Source organism: Tripterygium wilfordii, chromosome 21, assembly GCF_013401445.1.
Source record: "Tripterygium wilfordii isolate XIE 37 chromosome 21, ASM1340144v1, whole genome shotgun sequence".
NCBI lineage: Eukaryota > Viridiplantae > Streptophyta > Magnoliopsida > Celastrales > Celastraceae > Tripterygium > Tripterygium wilfordii.
The window spans coordinates 3,897,431-3,913,504 of NC_052252.1; the positions used below are offsets into that span (position 1 = coordinate 3,897,431).

The window sequence follows — 16,074 nt, forward strand, 5'->3', positions numbered from 1 at the left end:
GCTTTAAGGGTGCAAACGAGTTTAGCGGAGCGAGTTTTACCATGTTCAAGCCTGGTTTGTTTGTTGAGAAAAATTATTGAGTTTGAGTCATTTATTAAAACAACTCAAGAATCTTGTTCAAGCTTGTTTGTTAAGCTTATTAAGTGAGTGACAAATATGCTGAGTAGTTTGACACATTTCGATTTGCCTAATTATAGTTGAAGAGAGTTGGCCGATTCAAGTACCAGAATGCATGGATTTACTACGTATTTGTCAAGCCTTCCTTAGACGGTGGTCAAATGGGATCGAGGAATGGATGACCTTAATTTTTAGTCTTGGTCTTTTTCATTTGTCTTTATACCAAACTAGAGCAAGGACTAAGGCCTTTCGTAGTCTTCAATACGCATTACAGAAATGCTATTTTCTCCAAACAATGAATATCTTTTTTTGATGGAGCAAGGATTTGGTCATTGACTCATTGACTTTTCTTTCTTTCTTTTCTTTTTTTTTTAATTTAAGCAATATTTTCTCAAACCCGAGAACATGTTTTTTAGTATATTTAGTTAATATGGCATGACCAAATCCTGTACCTTTTTAGATGTTTGATCTTGATCAACCATAACAAAATACTTTGGCATCCGACAGTTTAAGAACATGTAGTTGAACCAATCAAACTCTCTTTTAATAGAATCAATGATATTAAGAATTTTAACAAGTTCTAATTAACGATCCAAAGCAATGACTTATCGACTAAGACTTTAGCCTGGTCTTTGTTCCCTAGTTTCTCAATTATTGATGTTAGTGCTCTAATTTTGAAAGCAAACTGTAGTATATATTGAAGACTTTTCCTGGTCAGTAGTATTTGTTTATGTATTTATTATTTTGAAGTATTACTAGCTGACAACCTGCGCATTGCAACGGGATAATGTTGTTGTGAAGGCAGGTAATGATCGATGATATCACAAAAGTTCGTATGCTTCCAAAAATCACAGCCAGTTCAATTTCCATCCAAAATTCACTTCCACAACTTTTCATTACAGTTTCCTTAATAAGGATACTAATCAAAATTTTCATGGAATAAATTACTAATATTCATGGATAGAAATTAGAAGTTGGCTAAGAAAGCACTTAAATTTGGTTGCTGATACTGCAGCAACATCAAAGGAACAGATAGAAGGGACATGTAATAACCACCACATAACAGATAGAAGGGACTATATTACTAAAAATCAAGGGAAAAAATCAATGGACTAGAACCTTCAAATGGGCAGCAGATTTTTCTTTATTGGTGAAAGCTCGATTTCAGCCGACAACAAACTCAGCACCGGTCTGAACACACGGGATCTCCTCTGGATTTCTTTAAAATCACCAACAAAAATCTACATACGGCAATGGCCCGTCAAAAAAAACACCCCAGCAAAATGGACATACGAAATGATCAAAAATCACGAAAGCAATGTAAGTATGAAGGGAAACAACACTGATTTGAGTAAAAAAAAACCTAAAAAAACACAATTAAAACCTGGCTAGACACGTATGAAGAATATGAGACACAACTTACATAGTCAAGAGCAAACCCATAAAAACCAAAGCACACTGAAAAGATAGATGACCCGGAGTTAAGTGATAACCTAGATAAGCAACTCAAAGGGAGAGAAAAGAGACAGAAAAATTGCAAGAAACCAAACATTTAATTCAAAGTTTTTCAAAGTTAAATGCGATCAACATGCATAATCATCGGAGTTCGAATCAAACAAATACAACAACTGGAGAAGATCCAAAGAACTGTAAGAAATCAATAACAGAGCAGAGAAACATATGAAATGGACGCTAGAGACCTTAAAATTCAATAATCATTCTCATCCAAATTATCTAAGCAAAATATGTGGAGGAACCTCACCAAAATCGTCCAGAATAAAAAATAGAAGCATGACATGAGAAGTCAGAGACACATCTACATAGCGAGAAAGATGAGAAAAATGAAGAAAAAATACCTGTAGGCCGTAGCCCAGCAATCCAGCAGCTTCAAATCCAAAGCTCCAAAGCAACCCTTGGAAAGAAAATTAAGGAAAAAAAAACTCTTAACATACTAAAATTAACTCACAATGAATGCGAACCATTGATGACTCACCCAACGGCCAACGACAATATTCTCTTATATGTAAACCAACATTCTCACTGTTTCACTTTCTATCATTACAGGGCCCAATCATGCTAGCTAGGCGTCATGCCTAACACATGCAAGTCGATGGTTGATTTCTGGAAATCGAGGCATATCTCTGCGTAACTCCCTCTTTGTTGACAACGGGGACTTTCTTCAACAGACATTCTGTTAGAATTCAATGCCATCAAACACAACAAATTACTTAATGTCATCGAACATGCAGAAAAAATTCAATTTTCATACAACTATATCAGCAAGAGAAATAACATGATCTTAGGGGATATAGATTCAATGTGGAGTCTATGTTTACTAATACACTGCACAATAATAAACTCAATGCAAGTCTGCAAAAAAATCATCTTTATGCGAATATATATGAAGTTACAGAGTAACCTGAGAGAAAGTAACCAAAAAGAGGGCAAATACAGTGTAAAAAGTAAACATGTGATGGAAAATAAAAAATTTAACACATAATATTTCTTCAAAATAATATTAGTACAAAACCCCCAAGTGCAGCCCACACCAAAGTATTCTATATGACACAAAACATTTAAAACATGTAGCCTTCTCGAATCTCGTTGGTCAGTTGATCCTCAGCTATAAAAGTTTTGTTTATGGCAAGAAAGCTAAAAAGAATTTGCAAAGATTGAATTGTCACAACTCTTACAGATACAACATAAAAGGTAATATTTTATGAGTCAATGACCATTCTATAATTAATCCAATTCAATACTTAGGCTAAGAAATCCATTTTAATACTATGATTGCCGAAAATACATAGTAAACCACATGGAAAATGCACCATCTCATTGTGATGCTATGTTTGCGTCACAAATACACAGTAAACCCTGTAGAAAAATAACCCATCTAGTTGTGAACCTATGTTTCAATCATTTAGAATAAGTCATCATGAGAAGCCTTGAAACTTACCAATGTATAATCAAGCTCTTCCAAAAGCTTCCCTCAAAATTAATGAACTATCAACTCAGCATTGGACGACAGTGTCTGTAGATTGAAGCCACTTAAGAAAAAGGGAAGAGTTCTGAAGAGAAAGAGATCCATAGATAGTGGTTTTATGTTTGGCCTTTGCACCTGCAAAACTGAACCAATACAGAACTGCTGAACACATTACCTTTTCGAAAGACAGAACAAATAGCGAAACATTGCTTCAATTGAGATTGCGTTTGATCATAAGTTAGTCTTATTGCAGGTAAAATGTCCCCTTCCTCCTCTTTTAATTTCCATATCTCATCATTTCCTTCCTGGGAGCATGATCCAATCTAGTTCACACCAATCTCTTTGGACCTGATATGTACGTATCTCTATGTATGATCTTTTACCATATGATATCAGTTCATTTATGGTTGTCTACTGATACTCTCCATTCTATGACCAAACACGTGTCAAACCCCCCATCACATATTTTGACACTTTCACCTTTTTTTTTGCCTACCAACCTTGACATGTCCGTTACATTTGACTTTTACACGTTTGTACCTTGGAGTCTCATCAAAAAGGACACGGGTTGGTGACAAAAAGTCTTAGGCCAATCCTCACTCTCATACAAATACCCTTCTCCTACCTTGGAGAAGGGGATACAGACATTGGAAACCAGAGACAAAGACTCTCCGACCCCTCATAAAATATTCAGTCATACACACTCCAGTCATCGACGATCTTCCATCTCCGATCACTACTGACTTGATCGTCGGAGCCTCTACGACCGACACCCCCAATCCAATCCAAGAGCTTTCACGGTTGCTTTTGTTGTGATGTTTGCAGGATTCAAAGGTACAGATGAACCTCTACGTAATCAAAGTTGACTCTTCAATGATTGTAGAATCTGCACCTACAATTTAGTGCGCCAATTTTCATGACAAATGCTTTTCTTGCCACAAGGACAGTTTCATGTAGGATATAGCACAAAAGTACAAAAGCTCTATTTTAAAATTTTAAAAAAAAAGAGCTAGAGATGTGAGAATGATTTTTCATTATCGCCTCTTCCTCTGTCATTTAATAATTTTTCATCTCTTTATACTTTGTCAAGACAGGAATGTTTACTGATCCTCCAGAGATGTTTTCAAGATTGGTGCAACTTATTTTAGACACCCATTTCCATTAATCTCTCAAGATTGATCATGTTCCGAATACCGGTTCTCATATAAGGGGAGATATTTCACAGGAAATATGTGCTTGTGTGTGTTTGTCTCTGTACGTAGAAGTACCCAAAGAAGATAAAAGCTAGTAGGCATTCTTTTGTTTGTTTGTAGGAATCAATAGTTTGATTCTTGAAAGAGAGAAGCTGTGGCGGCCATGACTCTGGAACTATTATATTTCCTCTTAGCCACAGGACTTTGCTGTGTGGTGAATGAGGAAAATAAACGAATTCGGGATTTGGAATATGAGAGCGCAAGCTCGAGTGACAATGAGGCTAAGTCTCTTATCCTACATCAAGACATGAAGTATATAATATAACAATTCAAATTTCCTAACTAGTATCAAATGATTTTCCTAGGCTGAAATTATTATAGGTTGGTGCTAGGCCTAGATATACAAAGCCGCGAGGATCGATATAGACTGCTCTAAATCAGATAAAGTGTTGCCATTACAGAGGAGCGGACTGTTACAATTTCCATTCATTAGCTAATTAAAATGTGCCATTCCAAGGTCCAAACTAAAATTTGTGAAGAATGATTTCATGAAGCTGACTGACATGATTTCAAAGCACCATTATACTCCTACTAAAACAACTATGATCTTCTGTGGTTGAAATTGAAAGGAAATTTAAATTACATGAGCATGGACCTCAGGGGTCATAAATAAATAAGATAACCTTCTGCTATCATGTACATACAAATCACATTGCTTGAATTTACCAAACCATATGAGATTTTTACATACAAATCTTGACAACAAAGCTCACACGAGGGTTGAAGTTCAACTCATCACATTGACGCAATCCGATTTTCTTAATTACTAATTATACTTGAAGAGAATTGGCGAATTAAAGTATCAGAGTGCATGGGTTTACTACGTATTTGCCAAGTCTTCCTTATACGGTGGTCAAATCGGATCGAGGAATGGATCATCTCGATTTTTAGTCCTAATTTTTCTTCATTTTTGCCTTCATACCAAATTTTCTTAAAGCATACGATATGATATGTATGGTACAAATTAGTTGATCACAAGAACACAAGTAAGTCTATGATGTAAATGTTTTGTAAGTAGTCCCCAAAAATTCCAAGGCATTTTCGTAGGCAGCTTCCTTCTATATGACTTTGTAGAATCGTCAATCCAAACTTTTCAACAGTGCTGATGTGTCCGGGTGAGAGTGACATGACACCACATCTACAAAGAAGTTGAGAGACTAAAAATTGAAAATCAATTCAGACGTGCTAGACACTCATTCATTAATGATCCATTGAAAATCACGGTCAATAAATAATAAATGAGAGACACACGGCTAAGATATTTTTGAGATTACATGGCTTGAAATCTTTTATCATTTTTTGAAATCAATTTTAGTCCACCCATTTCTGTCTGAACATTTTACTATCTATTGCATATGATCAGATCGAGTGATTTCCTGGATGATCATAATCAACTTTTTCATCTGCAACTTTCTTTTTTATATATATTTTCCATGATCATGGTCCAAATTGTATGACTCCGGCAACAAACAATCAATAGAGAAATGCAAAACTAAAAAATTACCTCTCTTCTTACTTATTTTATTTCTTCGTGCTCAACAAATCTTCCTTAAACCAACCAGTTTGTGTTTTTCATTTGTATCAAAACACATGGCAGAAACATTTCTATTCAATATTGCAGAAAATGTTTTGGGAAAGATAGTCTCCCTTGCCCATGAAGAAATATGTTTGGCATGGGGTGTAGAGAGCAATATGAAAAGGCTTGTTGAGAACTTATTATCCATCAAAGCTGTTCTCCTGGATGCCGAGGAGAAGAAGGCACATAACCACGAGCTGCGTATCTGGCTAGGGAGGCTTAAGGATTTCCTCTATGATGCCGAAGACGTGATGGATGAGTTTAATTATCAAGGGCTTCGCAAGCAAGTGGTGAAAGAGTATGGAACCATAAAAACCAAGGTACACAGATTATTCTTTTCAAGCTCAAATCCACTTGCATTCCGTTTCAAAATAGGTCATAAGATTAAGAAGCTTACGGAGAGACTAGATGATATAGCGGCTCAGAAGTCTAAATTCCATCTCACGGAGCTACTTACTTATGGCATGGGGGGGCACAGAGAAAGGGAGATGACTGATTCCTTTGTGCGAGCATCAAATATTATTGGAAGAGATGCTGATAAGGAAAAACTCATGGAGTTTCTATTGAAATCAGATGATCAAGCTGCAGGTATAATCTCTGTTATCCCTATTGTTGGAATAGGAGGGTTGGGAAAGACTACTCTAGCTAAGATGTTATACAACGATAAGAGAGTAGATGCACATTTTCAATTGAAAATGTGGGCGTGTGTCCCTGAGGATGAATTTGACAAGAAGAAGATACTAGTAAAAATGCTCAAGTCCTTAAATGATCAAGATCTTAGTAATTTGGATACTGACCAGTTACAAGCTCGCATTCGAGATCAACTAAACGGAAAGAAATTTTTACTTGTCTTGGACGATGTGTCGATAGTCGAACGTATTCGCAGTAAATGGGTTGAGCTGAAAGAATTGTTGGAAGTAGCTGCCGTTGGAAGTCAAGTCATTGTAACAACACGTAATCATAGAGTGTCCGAAATGCTGGGTACTACTGAAGGATACATGTTAAAAGGTCTTCCACAAGAGGATTGTTTGTGTTTATTGAAAAAATGGGCGTTCAAAGAAGGAGAAGAGGATCGCTACCCGAACCTCCTGGAAATCGGAGAGGACATAGTGAAGAAATGTGGAGGGCTTCCTTTGGCGGTGAGGACCTTAGGGACCCTGCTCTACTCGAGAAATGAAGAACGGTACTGGAAATCCATAAGAAATGATGAGATATGGAAACTAAAACAGGATGAAGGGGATATTTTACCTGCACTAAGACTAACTTATGATCAAATGCCATCTCAATTGAAGCAATGTTTCGCTGTTTGTTCTGTCTTTCCCAAAGGTTATGTGTTCAACAGTTTTATGTTGGTTCAGTTTTGGATGGCACACGGTCTACTTCAATCTCCAGATGGAAACCAGGGCCCTGAATATCTTGGCTCACAATGTGTAAAGGAGTTATACTCAAGATCATTCTTTCAGGATTTTGAGGATTATGGTTATCTTCACGTGTTTACAATGCATGATTTGGTACACGATCTTGCACTCTTGGTTGCTCAAAATGAGTGCTCAACTGTCAATTTTCAAACCAAGAGTGTACCTGAAGGTGTGCGCCATCTTTCATTCTCCGATGCAGAAGCTTTATTTGGTGAAGGGGTTCCATGTCTTCCACAAAATCCAAGAAATGTGAGGAGTATTCTTTTCCCATTTGGAGAACCGACAGTTACAAGTGAATCCTCCATTGATGCATGCATCTCTAAGTTCAGGTTTCTAAGGTCGTTGGATCTAAGTTATTCATCATTTGAGTTGTTGCCCAGCTCTATTGGTGACCTGAAACATCTGAAATCTCTTCTCTTGTGCTTCAATAGTAGATTAAAGAAAATGTCCAACTCAATCTGCAAGCTCCACAATCTACAAACTCTAAACGTACATGGATGCGTAGAACTTGAGGATCTGCCAAGAGATATTCGGAACATGATCAGCCTGAGAAATCTGCATATCACCACGAAACAGAAGAGTTTAACAGTGAATGGAATTGGGTGCCTAAAATCTCTCAGAACTCTGGCTCTGTCCAGATTTACCAATCTTGAATCCCTCTTTGAACCAACAGTACACCTCCCTGCTTTGAGAGTATTGTACATCGACTCTTGTCCTAACTTGGTGTCTTTGTCACACATTCTGAGGAACCTAACTGCATTAGATACATTGATAATTCGGCAATGTATGCACATGGATTTAATGGATGAGGTGGAAGACGGTGGTCAAAATTTGAAACTTCGGTTGCTAGTGCTAGCTGGTTTGCCACAATTGACTATCTTGCCAAGATGGCTTCAAGGGTCTTCGGAGACTTTGGAATACTTGTGTGTTGGATCTTCTCCCAATTTTTCATCCTTGCCTGAGTGGCTGCACAACTTCAAATCACTCAAAACGATTGCAGTCGCAGACTGTCCTAGCTTATTGTCTCTACCAGACTCCTTTGGTTGTCTGACAAACCTTAAGGAATTGAAGATTCTAAATTGTCCACAACTAAGTGAAAGATTCCAGCCAGAAATAGGTGAGGAGTGGCCAAAGATTGCCCATGTCCCACACATCTATCTAGACCCAGATATTGGTAAGAACCCTACTAACTTTTATCTTCTTCGGGTACTTTGTTAGGCTTAGTTGATCAGTTGCTCAGGAAGCATCACGTAGGATCAAGGATCGTAGTCTTTCAGTCTCACAAGAAGGTCGGCACGTCGCTGCCAAAGATGTTTGGTAATTGGTATAATAGAGAAGCTAGCTTTGATGGTGTTCTACTGATCGATCTCCCCTAAAAATGCCTTCTTCTAGTTCTGTAGTTTTAATTGCTTTCTTTTGATTATATCTCATGCAAAGGAAGCCCTATATTGTGGCAATTAAGGTGCTTTCTTCAAAATAAAACATGTTGGATTCTTCCATCTCTTGGGCCTAAACTCTAGACCCTGAACTGAAGGGTGCAAACGAGTTTAGCGGAGTGAGTTTTACCATGTTCAAGCCGGTTTGTTTGTTGAAAAAAATTATTGAGCTCGAGCCATTTATTAAAACAACTCAAGAATCTTGTTCACGCTTGTTTGTTAAGCTCCCATCTACGTCAGCTTATCAAGTGAGTGGCAAATATGTCGAGTAGTTTGACACATTCCGATTTGTCTAATTATAGTTGAAGAGAATTGACCGATACAAGTACTAGAGTGCATGGATTTACTACGTATTTGTCAAGCCTTCCTTATACGGTGGTCAAATGCGATCGAGGAATGGATGACCTTAATTTTTAGTCTTGGTCTTTTTCATTTGTCTTTATACCAAACTAGAGCAAGGACTAAGACCTTTCGTAGTCTATCTATATATAAAAGTGCGTGGTTTTCGAGCCACCTCGTGGCGAGTTGTTTTCTTTTATGATACTCGCGCGTTTGTGTCTCTCTACTGTTTTATGGGTCCCATGTGCGTTGCTTTTTTTTTGTTTGCGTCTATTCTTGGTTTTCCCCTGTTTTTGGTTTTTCTCCCGAAGCTTTCACCTTACGCGACTCTCTCTCTGAAATCGTCAAGCGATGCATCAGTCCATTATCTTCCTTCACGAATCTTCCTCTGTTTGCTATGCATAAATCCATTTTCTTCCTTTCGTATCTACCCGTCTTCCTTATGGCAATATGTGTTTCTCATCATCATTGGTATAACATCTGTCCAATCTTCATGTGAGTTATGCGGCCATTGCTGAGGCGGCTCTTGGCCAAGCCTGAAGTTGCGAGCCAATAGAGATAGGAAAGAAAGCGAAGAGATCAAGGAAGGGGAAGAAAGCTTGGAGAGCCAAACATAAGCGTTGCCGAAATCGAAGACTTCTTCAAAAAATCCGCCAAACACGCGCTCTCCGGTGGCTCCCTCACTGATCTTCCTAGCGACTCTCTCTTCTACGTCGACAAGTCTAAAGGTACTCGCTGGGACGTTGCTTTCTCCTGGCGATGGCGTCTATACTTGGATGTGTTCCTTGCATCCATTTGTTGTTCCTGTTGCGCTTTGCTCTTCCTATGCTTGGTGAGTCTTAGATCTTCCTGTTTATTTTTGCGTCCTGTATTTCGTCGATCGTCGCCTTGAACTCTTAACCCTTTTGTTGTTCCGCTGCGATTTTGTTTGTCATATTCTATTTGTCTTTTATTGCTTACTCTTTTTACTTTGTCTGGGCCTTTTTTTTGCAAGATGTGGTGTTTATCTTCTGTTGTTTGGTGTTTCTGATTGGGAGGAGTGTCATGGGGTTTGTGAGTTTGTCTTTTGTTTTTTTCGTCTTCTTTGTTGTCTTCTGTTCTGTTGTTAATAGGTGTTTTTGCTTCTTTGTTAATTTTTCTATGGCCATGTATTTATAATTTGCTTTTGTTGTTCTGGTATTCAATCGCTCCGTGTATTTATTTTTGATTGTTGGTTTATTGTTTGGCTTATGTTTTGGTGTTTTAGGCGAGAGAAAACAGAAGACACTGGACAAAAGAAGAAAAAATACAAAGCATCACATTTGCAAGATGCACAAAGTATGTTCTAGCAGCTTAGGTTCCCAAAAGGCAGAATTTCAATATACCGAACTCTAAACACAATTGTGGAAAGGAAATTATAAAGTATATATATGTTTTAATTGATATCACTCTTGGCTGAAAACAGTCTCTCCATGCTTAAGCCATAGCATTCTATCATTGTAACAAAACACCCCAAATGAATCCTACCCACTTAGAAGGATCCAAAACTCAAAACCAAGTTTGTAGTTTATCTTCATACTTACATTCTTTCATCGTTTTTGATAATTACTTTATATTTCTTATCTTTGTTTTCTCATCCAAGTGTTTTTACCGTGTTTATGTCCGTTTTAATGGGGTGTTTTCTTAGACGGGCCGTTTCCGTAGATAGATTTCGTGCCTTTGGTTATTGGTGATGGTGTTTATGTAAGTTGCATCTCATATCTTTTGTATGTTATTTAATATCCATGTTTTAATTGTGTTTTTCTTTTTTTACCAGCTTCTTTGTTGTTTATCTTCATACTTACATTCTTTCATCATTTTTTTTTTTGAATAGAAAAATTTATTCAAACACCAAAGGGGTGCAACCCACAACTACAACAAGGACGAGTAGTTAATAAGATCAAAAACATTTCTAGGGAAAGACAGACTCCAGAATTTTAGACAAGCAAACCAATTTACAATAAACAAGTCTAGGGAGGATTCCTTATTTTCGAAGATTCTGTTGTTCCTTTCTTTCCAAATCAGCCACATAACTGACATAGGAATGAGTTGAAAGAAATTCTTTTGGTGCTTGTCTTTTCCAATAGAAGCCCACGCAAGTAGCTCTTTTTCTACAGTATTGTGAGAGACCCACCATAGCCCCAACATCTTCCAAACATTTTCCCAGACCTTTCTGGACCAGTGGCATCGTAGGAACAGGTGATTAATAGACTCCGAATCTGCTTTACACAAATAGCATCTATTCATTCTTTCATCATTTTTGATAATTACTTTATCTTTCTTATCTTTATTTTCTCATCCAGGTTTTCTTACTGTGTTTATGTCCGTTTAATGGGGTGTTTTCTTAGACGGGCCGTTTCCATGAATAGATTTCGTGCATTTGGTTATTGGTGATGGTGTTTATATAAGTTGCATCTCATATTTTTTGTACGTTATTTAAAATCCATGTTTTAATTGTGTTTTTCTTTTTGTACCAGTTTCTTTGTTGTTTATCTTCATACTTACATTCTTTCATCATTTTAGATAATTACTTTATCTTTCTTATCTTTGTTTTCTCATCCAGGTTTTTTTACCGTGTTTATGTTTTGCATCTTATAGGCATAGCCATCCCGGTATTTTGTCTGCAAATCTCCAAAAGCATAAATTCCTTTTACTGCTTTCGTTAACTAAACTTGATTTCTTCTATGTCTATCCTACAATTTGTCGCAGCTACACAACCAATCAATTCAATGGATTTTTTCTTTGATGAAGTGAATTTTGGAGCTTCTAACTATGCACATTCTGCATATTCCATGGTGGGTTTAGAAACCATAATCTCACCGAAAGGAATCATGATGACTTGCACTCTCAAAAATTCATGTTCTTCTTTGAATTCTCCTCTTCAGGTTCTTGTGGCCATGGCGAGCATTGCATCTTTATTTGTTTTATCTAAAAGCAATGGATTTGTTGGAATCTTGGTTATTTCTTTCAATTGGCCATCCTCCTAGACAAGGTAATTCATCAATACATTCCTCCCGACAACGATACAAAAGTATGCATTCTACTATCAAAAGAGACAACAGTATTGTTCAAGATAATTCATGTCCAGACTATCTAGGAAGATGAACTGGTAAATATTCTAAGCCTCTTTAAATTTACTTGGCATAAGTTTAGTTAGTTGTGAAATATATATGTATATGATCTCACAATTGTCAAATTTAATGGCTTTTAGCAAATATGATGTGTAATTTTTAGTGCTTTTAGAAAGATTAGTTCTAATTGCTTATAGTGTTAGCTTTTTGTTTTTTCTTTTAAAATTGTTAATCATACTAACCTTTTTAGTTATAAGTCATCGATGACCAGTTTCTGTTTGTCATTCATACTTAAATGACCATTTTAGTTATATTTCAGTCCATCTAACTTTGGTTTTTCCTTGAAACTTGACTTTTTATGACTATAAACAAGAAGAGAGTGGAAGATGATAAGCATAATACATATGAGTGCGATGGTCCATATTTTTGCCAACAAACGAAGAACTCATCGAACACTTCCTAAAACTCAAGTTGCTTGGCTATGATAACCAAATCTTTGGGTCTCCTTATATGTAGGTGTTACCTTTGTTGATGGTCTTTTAAAGCTTGGCATCTGCAGTTCTTTGGGATACCTGGCAGGTTAGTTTATTGGGGCTTCATCTGTGTTCTCATGCAGCTATTCTTACAGGGTTTTGCTATTTTCTTCTCATTGGTGTTGCTTTAATAATTTTTCCTGTCTTATCTGATTTACCTGGACTATTGGTTGACCTCTTTCGTCTGCTTTTTATGTGGAATCTCCCCCTGGTTTTGTTAATTATTGTCCAGGTTATTTTTGTTTGTGTTTATGTATGTATTGTTAGTGTCATTCTAAGACGGGCCGCGGTCGTAGTCAGATTTTTTGCGTTTGGTTATTTTTGATGGCGTTGGGTTCCATATGCTTTAGATGGACGACTATTGTTTGACAAGAAGTGACCATGGTCTGTGGGACTATGTCATTGCCATTATCGTGCATAGGGATTGGGAACTATTATTTCCAATGGAGTATTTATTAAGTTAGATCGAAGGAGGGATTATTTTACATTCTCTAAGTACACTGTTAGACCATAATATCTTTTACCCTTAGTATAAATAGAATGGTGTAGTTGGGTCTTTAATATCTGAAAGGCTTTTATGTTCTTTCCTCATGAACTGGACCTAAAGTTTTAAGGAGCACAAGACATGACCTGTCATTGAAAGAGAGTTCTTGGTGAAAATTGGGAGTCATATTCTTAACTTTTCTCTATAGTCATATGGTGGTTGTCATTATCATCATCATTTTACTGGATAGTTAAGCAAATGATTTCTACTTGAAAATTTTAATGCTGGTGATTCTAATTATTATATTTCGATCGACTTATGCGAGTTGACCTGGATGGGATGCGTTGATAAATTAATTAATTGGACAGATGGGGCAAAGATGGGAAAAAAGTGGTGCTTCTTTAGCTTCAGAGACAGGAAGCACCCAACTGGGTTTAAAAAACAGAGCCACTGGAGCTAGCTACTGGAAGGCCACAATGAAAGACAGAGAGGTTTACAGTGCTTCAATAGGTGCTTTACTTGGCATGAAGAATTTTTGGTTATGATCAGCATCTTTCTTACATCCATTTCTTGGTTATTTCTTTTTAGTTACCATCCAATTCTATAATTTTGTTGTTGCTATCATTGCAGAGTAGGTTTGATTCTAATGCGAAAACCCAAGATTGGTCTGAGTAAGTGTTGCTTATTGGTTTGTAGATTGAATTTTGAGAATTGTCTTAGATCACTTTGCACGATTAGATAGATCTGACTTTCTTTCTATTTGATTTGAAAATTTTGTTCTAGATTTAGAGTCGTCTTTAATTTTGCGGGGTTTATATCTAGACAAGGGGATATCGAGATACAGTTCGTGAAAACTGAGAAATTCAATAGGAATTTAGTTTCAGATGGCTGCAACAATGGAAACTGACGATGACAATGAGAACAATAAAGGTAGTATGTAGGCTTTGGATCAGAAGTTTGATCAGTCCATGGATGAGGAGGCGGCAGTCTCAAGAATATGTACAGAGAAAAGGTATCTTTTTTTCTTTTTTCTTTATGTTATTTTGTTTATTAGTGAGTGAATATGGTTGTACCTTTCGAAGTAGTACAATATCTTCCTTTACTATTGTAATTGACCTACAACTTAAAATTCCGATTGACATAGCTGTGAATTTATTGGTTATACTATGTCTTATGCATTCTGTTTTGCTATTAATTATGATGCCTGGGTGTGAGTCTGTGGACTGATGTCTATTTGACAACGAATATAGGTCTTGACAGTTACAATCAATTGTAGAAGAGGTATTCTATCTAACTGAGTCATACCAATGGGGAGATGCATGGTCTGGATATACACCGAGCATGACCTTTAGGCTTTACTAATTACACACTGATGAGGTATGAAATAGTTATGGTGCTGTTTTTTATTCCCATTTCTTGGCTAAATTTGTTTCCCGTCGATTTGAAATGCCCATTTTTATTCCTCTACTTTCTTTGGCAGATAATGTTGTGTGGAGTGAGCTTTTCGATCTGTTTAGACATGGTCTGGTATGTCATTTAAATACTTTACTTGGGAATTCGATTTATGATTTCTGTGCTTAGTTTTAGTTTTGGACTTTCAAGGATTGAATTGGATTAGATTTTCAAAAGTAGCATTTTATTTGTTGAGGTGGAGCATTTCATTTCATTACCTAGCATTGGAAATTGTAAACCCAAGATGTATGTGGCAAGGTGGTTCCAGGCATTGGTAACTCTGCCTTGGGAGAATGAGATAGAGATTCGCCTGTTCGATATGGAGGAGAATACGACGTCTCTGTCTGAGGTGTACAAACTTGGTTTTGAGTTTTGGATCCTTCCAAGTGGGTGGAATTGTGTCAGTGAAATGAAATTTGGATGCTATTTCTGTCTGGGTAAATAAATACCGATTTTCATGTTGGTGGTGTACCATTTTGATTCTTCTATCTAGGTTTGTATTCATCTTCGTTTGCACTTTTTAGTTCCCCTGTCAAATGCTGAATTTTAATATCTATTTGTTTTTTTTCTCTTTTTTCATTGTAGCTTTTGATCACGGATTGGAAGCTCGCGATGAGTGGTTTTTTTGTTTGTTTGTTGTCATTGTGACTGTTTTGGTGTTTTTCCTTTTAATTTTTCAGTTTTTGACTTTCCGTATGGGGTGTGGGATTGGAATAAATTTGTCGACATGAAAACTTACTCCCCTAAGCTCAGTCCTGGGGGGGTCCTGCCTCAAAGTGATGCTGGTACATTCAATGTTGGGGACAGAAGTGAAACCATGGAGATCGTTACTTCTCCAAGGAAAGAAGTTGAGAATGATATAGGGAATGATGAACATGAAGAGTGAAATTGATGGGGATAGAGAGAGCATGTCAATTGGGAGAACAGTAGTGGTGGATTGAACATATGGAAGTGGAGCTTAAATGGGATTGGAGCTATCTGTTCATTTCATGTTGCTGCTGCTACCTTTTGTGTCAGTCACCATAGAAACAAACAGCAGAAGCAGACCAGAACATCAGCTTCCCGATTTAAGTATTTTCTTAGCCAACTTCTATAGATGAATATTAGTAATTTATTCCATGGAAATTTTGATTAGTATCCTTATTGAGGGAACTGTATTGAAAAGTTGTGGAGGTGAATTTTGGATGGAAATTGAACTGGCTGTGATTTTTGGATGCAGACAAACTTTTGTCATATCACCGATCATTACCTGCCTTCACAATGATATTATCCCGCTGCAAAGCGCGGGCTGTCAGCTAGTAGTCTTCAATACGCATTACAGAAATGCTATTTTCTCCAGACAATGAATATCTTTTTGATGGAGTAAGGACTTGGTCATTGACTCATTGACTTTT

The 16,074-nt window shown here is 36.9% G+C and overlaps 2 protein-coding genes and 1 long non-coding RNA gene across 15 annotated transcripts; 2 read left to right on the forward strand and 1 right to left on the reverse strand.

Moving 5' to 3' along the window:
- Positions 1-1,091: 1,091 nt before the first annotated feature.
- Positions 1,092-3,242, reverse strand: LOC119988960. Its single transcript, XR_005465703.1, has 4 exons — positions 3,074-3,242; positions 2,111-2,308; positions 1,974-2,029; positions 1,092-1,358 (listed from the first exon to the last, which is right to left on the reverse strand). It is a non-coding gene; the product is annotated as an uncharacterized LOC119988960 (long non-coding RNA).
- A 2,701-nt stretch (positions 3,243-5,943) lies between these two features.
- LOC119987739 (disease resistance protein RGA2-like) lies at positions 5,944-9,115 on the forward strand. The gene is made up of 4 exons (XM_038832660.1): positions 5,944-8,521; positions 8,566-8,664; positions 8,868-9,031; positions 9,086-9,115. Exons 1-4 carry the CDS (start codon positions 5,944-5,946, stop codon positions 9,113-9,115), a joined length of 2,871 nt encoding a protein of 956 aa, XP_038688588.1.
- A 246-nt stretch (positions 9,116-9,361) lies between these two features.
- On the forward strand, positions 9,362-15,978 carry LOC119988956. Of its 13 annotated transcripts, XR_005465688.1 has the most exons (11): positions 9,381-9,954; positions 10,369-10,439; positions 10,789-10,844; positions 11,850-11,935; positions 12,026-12,249; positions 12,728-12,790; positions 13,597-13,738; positions 13,859-13,899; positions 14,012-14,240; positions 14,479-14,605; positions 14,709-15,978. XR_005465688.1 is itself a non-coding variant. In XM_038834226.1 (7 exons), exons 1-5 carry the CDS (start codon positions 9,882-9,884, stop codon positions 12,125-12,127), a joined length of 381 nt encoding a protein of 126 aa, XP_038690154.1. In that variant the 5' UTR covers positions 9,362-9,881; the 3' UTR covers positions 12,128-12,249; positions 12,728-12,790; positions 13,597-13,852. The 13 variants fall into 13 exon arrangements, 2 of the variants coding, with proteins under 2 accessions (XP_038690154.1, XP_038690155.1); XR_005465687.1 differs by lacking the exon at positions 10,789-10,844 and having other exon boundaries at positions 9,382-9,954; XR_005465689.1 differs by lacking the exons at positions 10,369-10,439; positions 10,789-10,844 and adding an exon at positions 11,704-11,752 and having other exon boundaries at positions 9,382-9,954.
- Positions 15,979-16,074: the final 96 nt, after the last annotated feature.

What these genes read in the sequence shown, in the direction of transcription:
- LOC119987739 (XM_038832660.1), top strand. Translation starts at nt 5,944, where the DNA reads ATGGCAGAAACATTTCTATTCAATATTGCAGAAAATGTTTTGGGAAAG. An exon ending in GTCGCTGCCAAAGATGTTTG is followed by an intron (nt 8,665 to 8,867) that starts GTAATTGGTATA and finishes CCTAAACTCTAG; the next exon opens with ACCCTGAACTGAAGGGTGCA. An exon ending in CATCTACGTCAGCTTATCAA is followed by an intron (nt 9,032 to 9,085) that starts GTGAGTGGCAAA and finishes GTCTAATTATAG; the next exon opens with TTGAAGAGAATTGACCGATA.
- LOC119988956 (XM_038834226.1), top strand. Translation starts at nt 9,882, where the DNA reads ATGGCGTCTATACTTGGATGTGTTCCTTGCATCCATTTGTTGTTCCTG. An exon ending in TTATAGGCATAGCCATCCCG is followed by an intron (nt 11,753 to 11,849) that starts GTATTTTGTCTG and finishes AATTTGTCGCAG; the next exon opens with CTACACAACCAATCAATTCA. An exon ending in CACATTCTGCATATTCCATG is followed by an intron (nt 11,936 to 12,025) that starts GTGGGTTTAGAA and finishes TCTCCTCTTCAG; the next exon opens with GTTCTTGTGGCCATGGCGAG.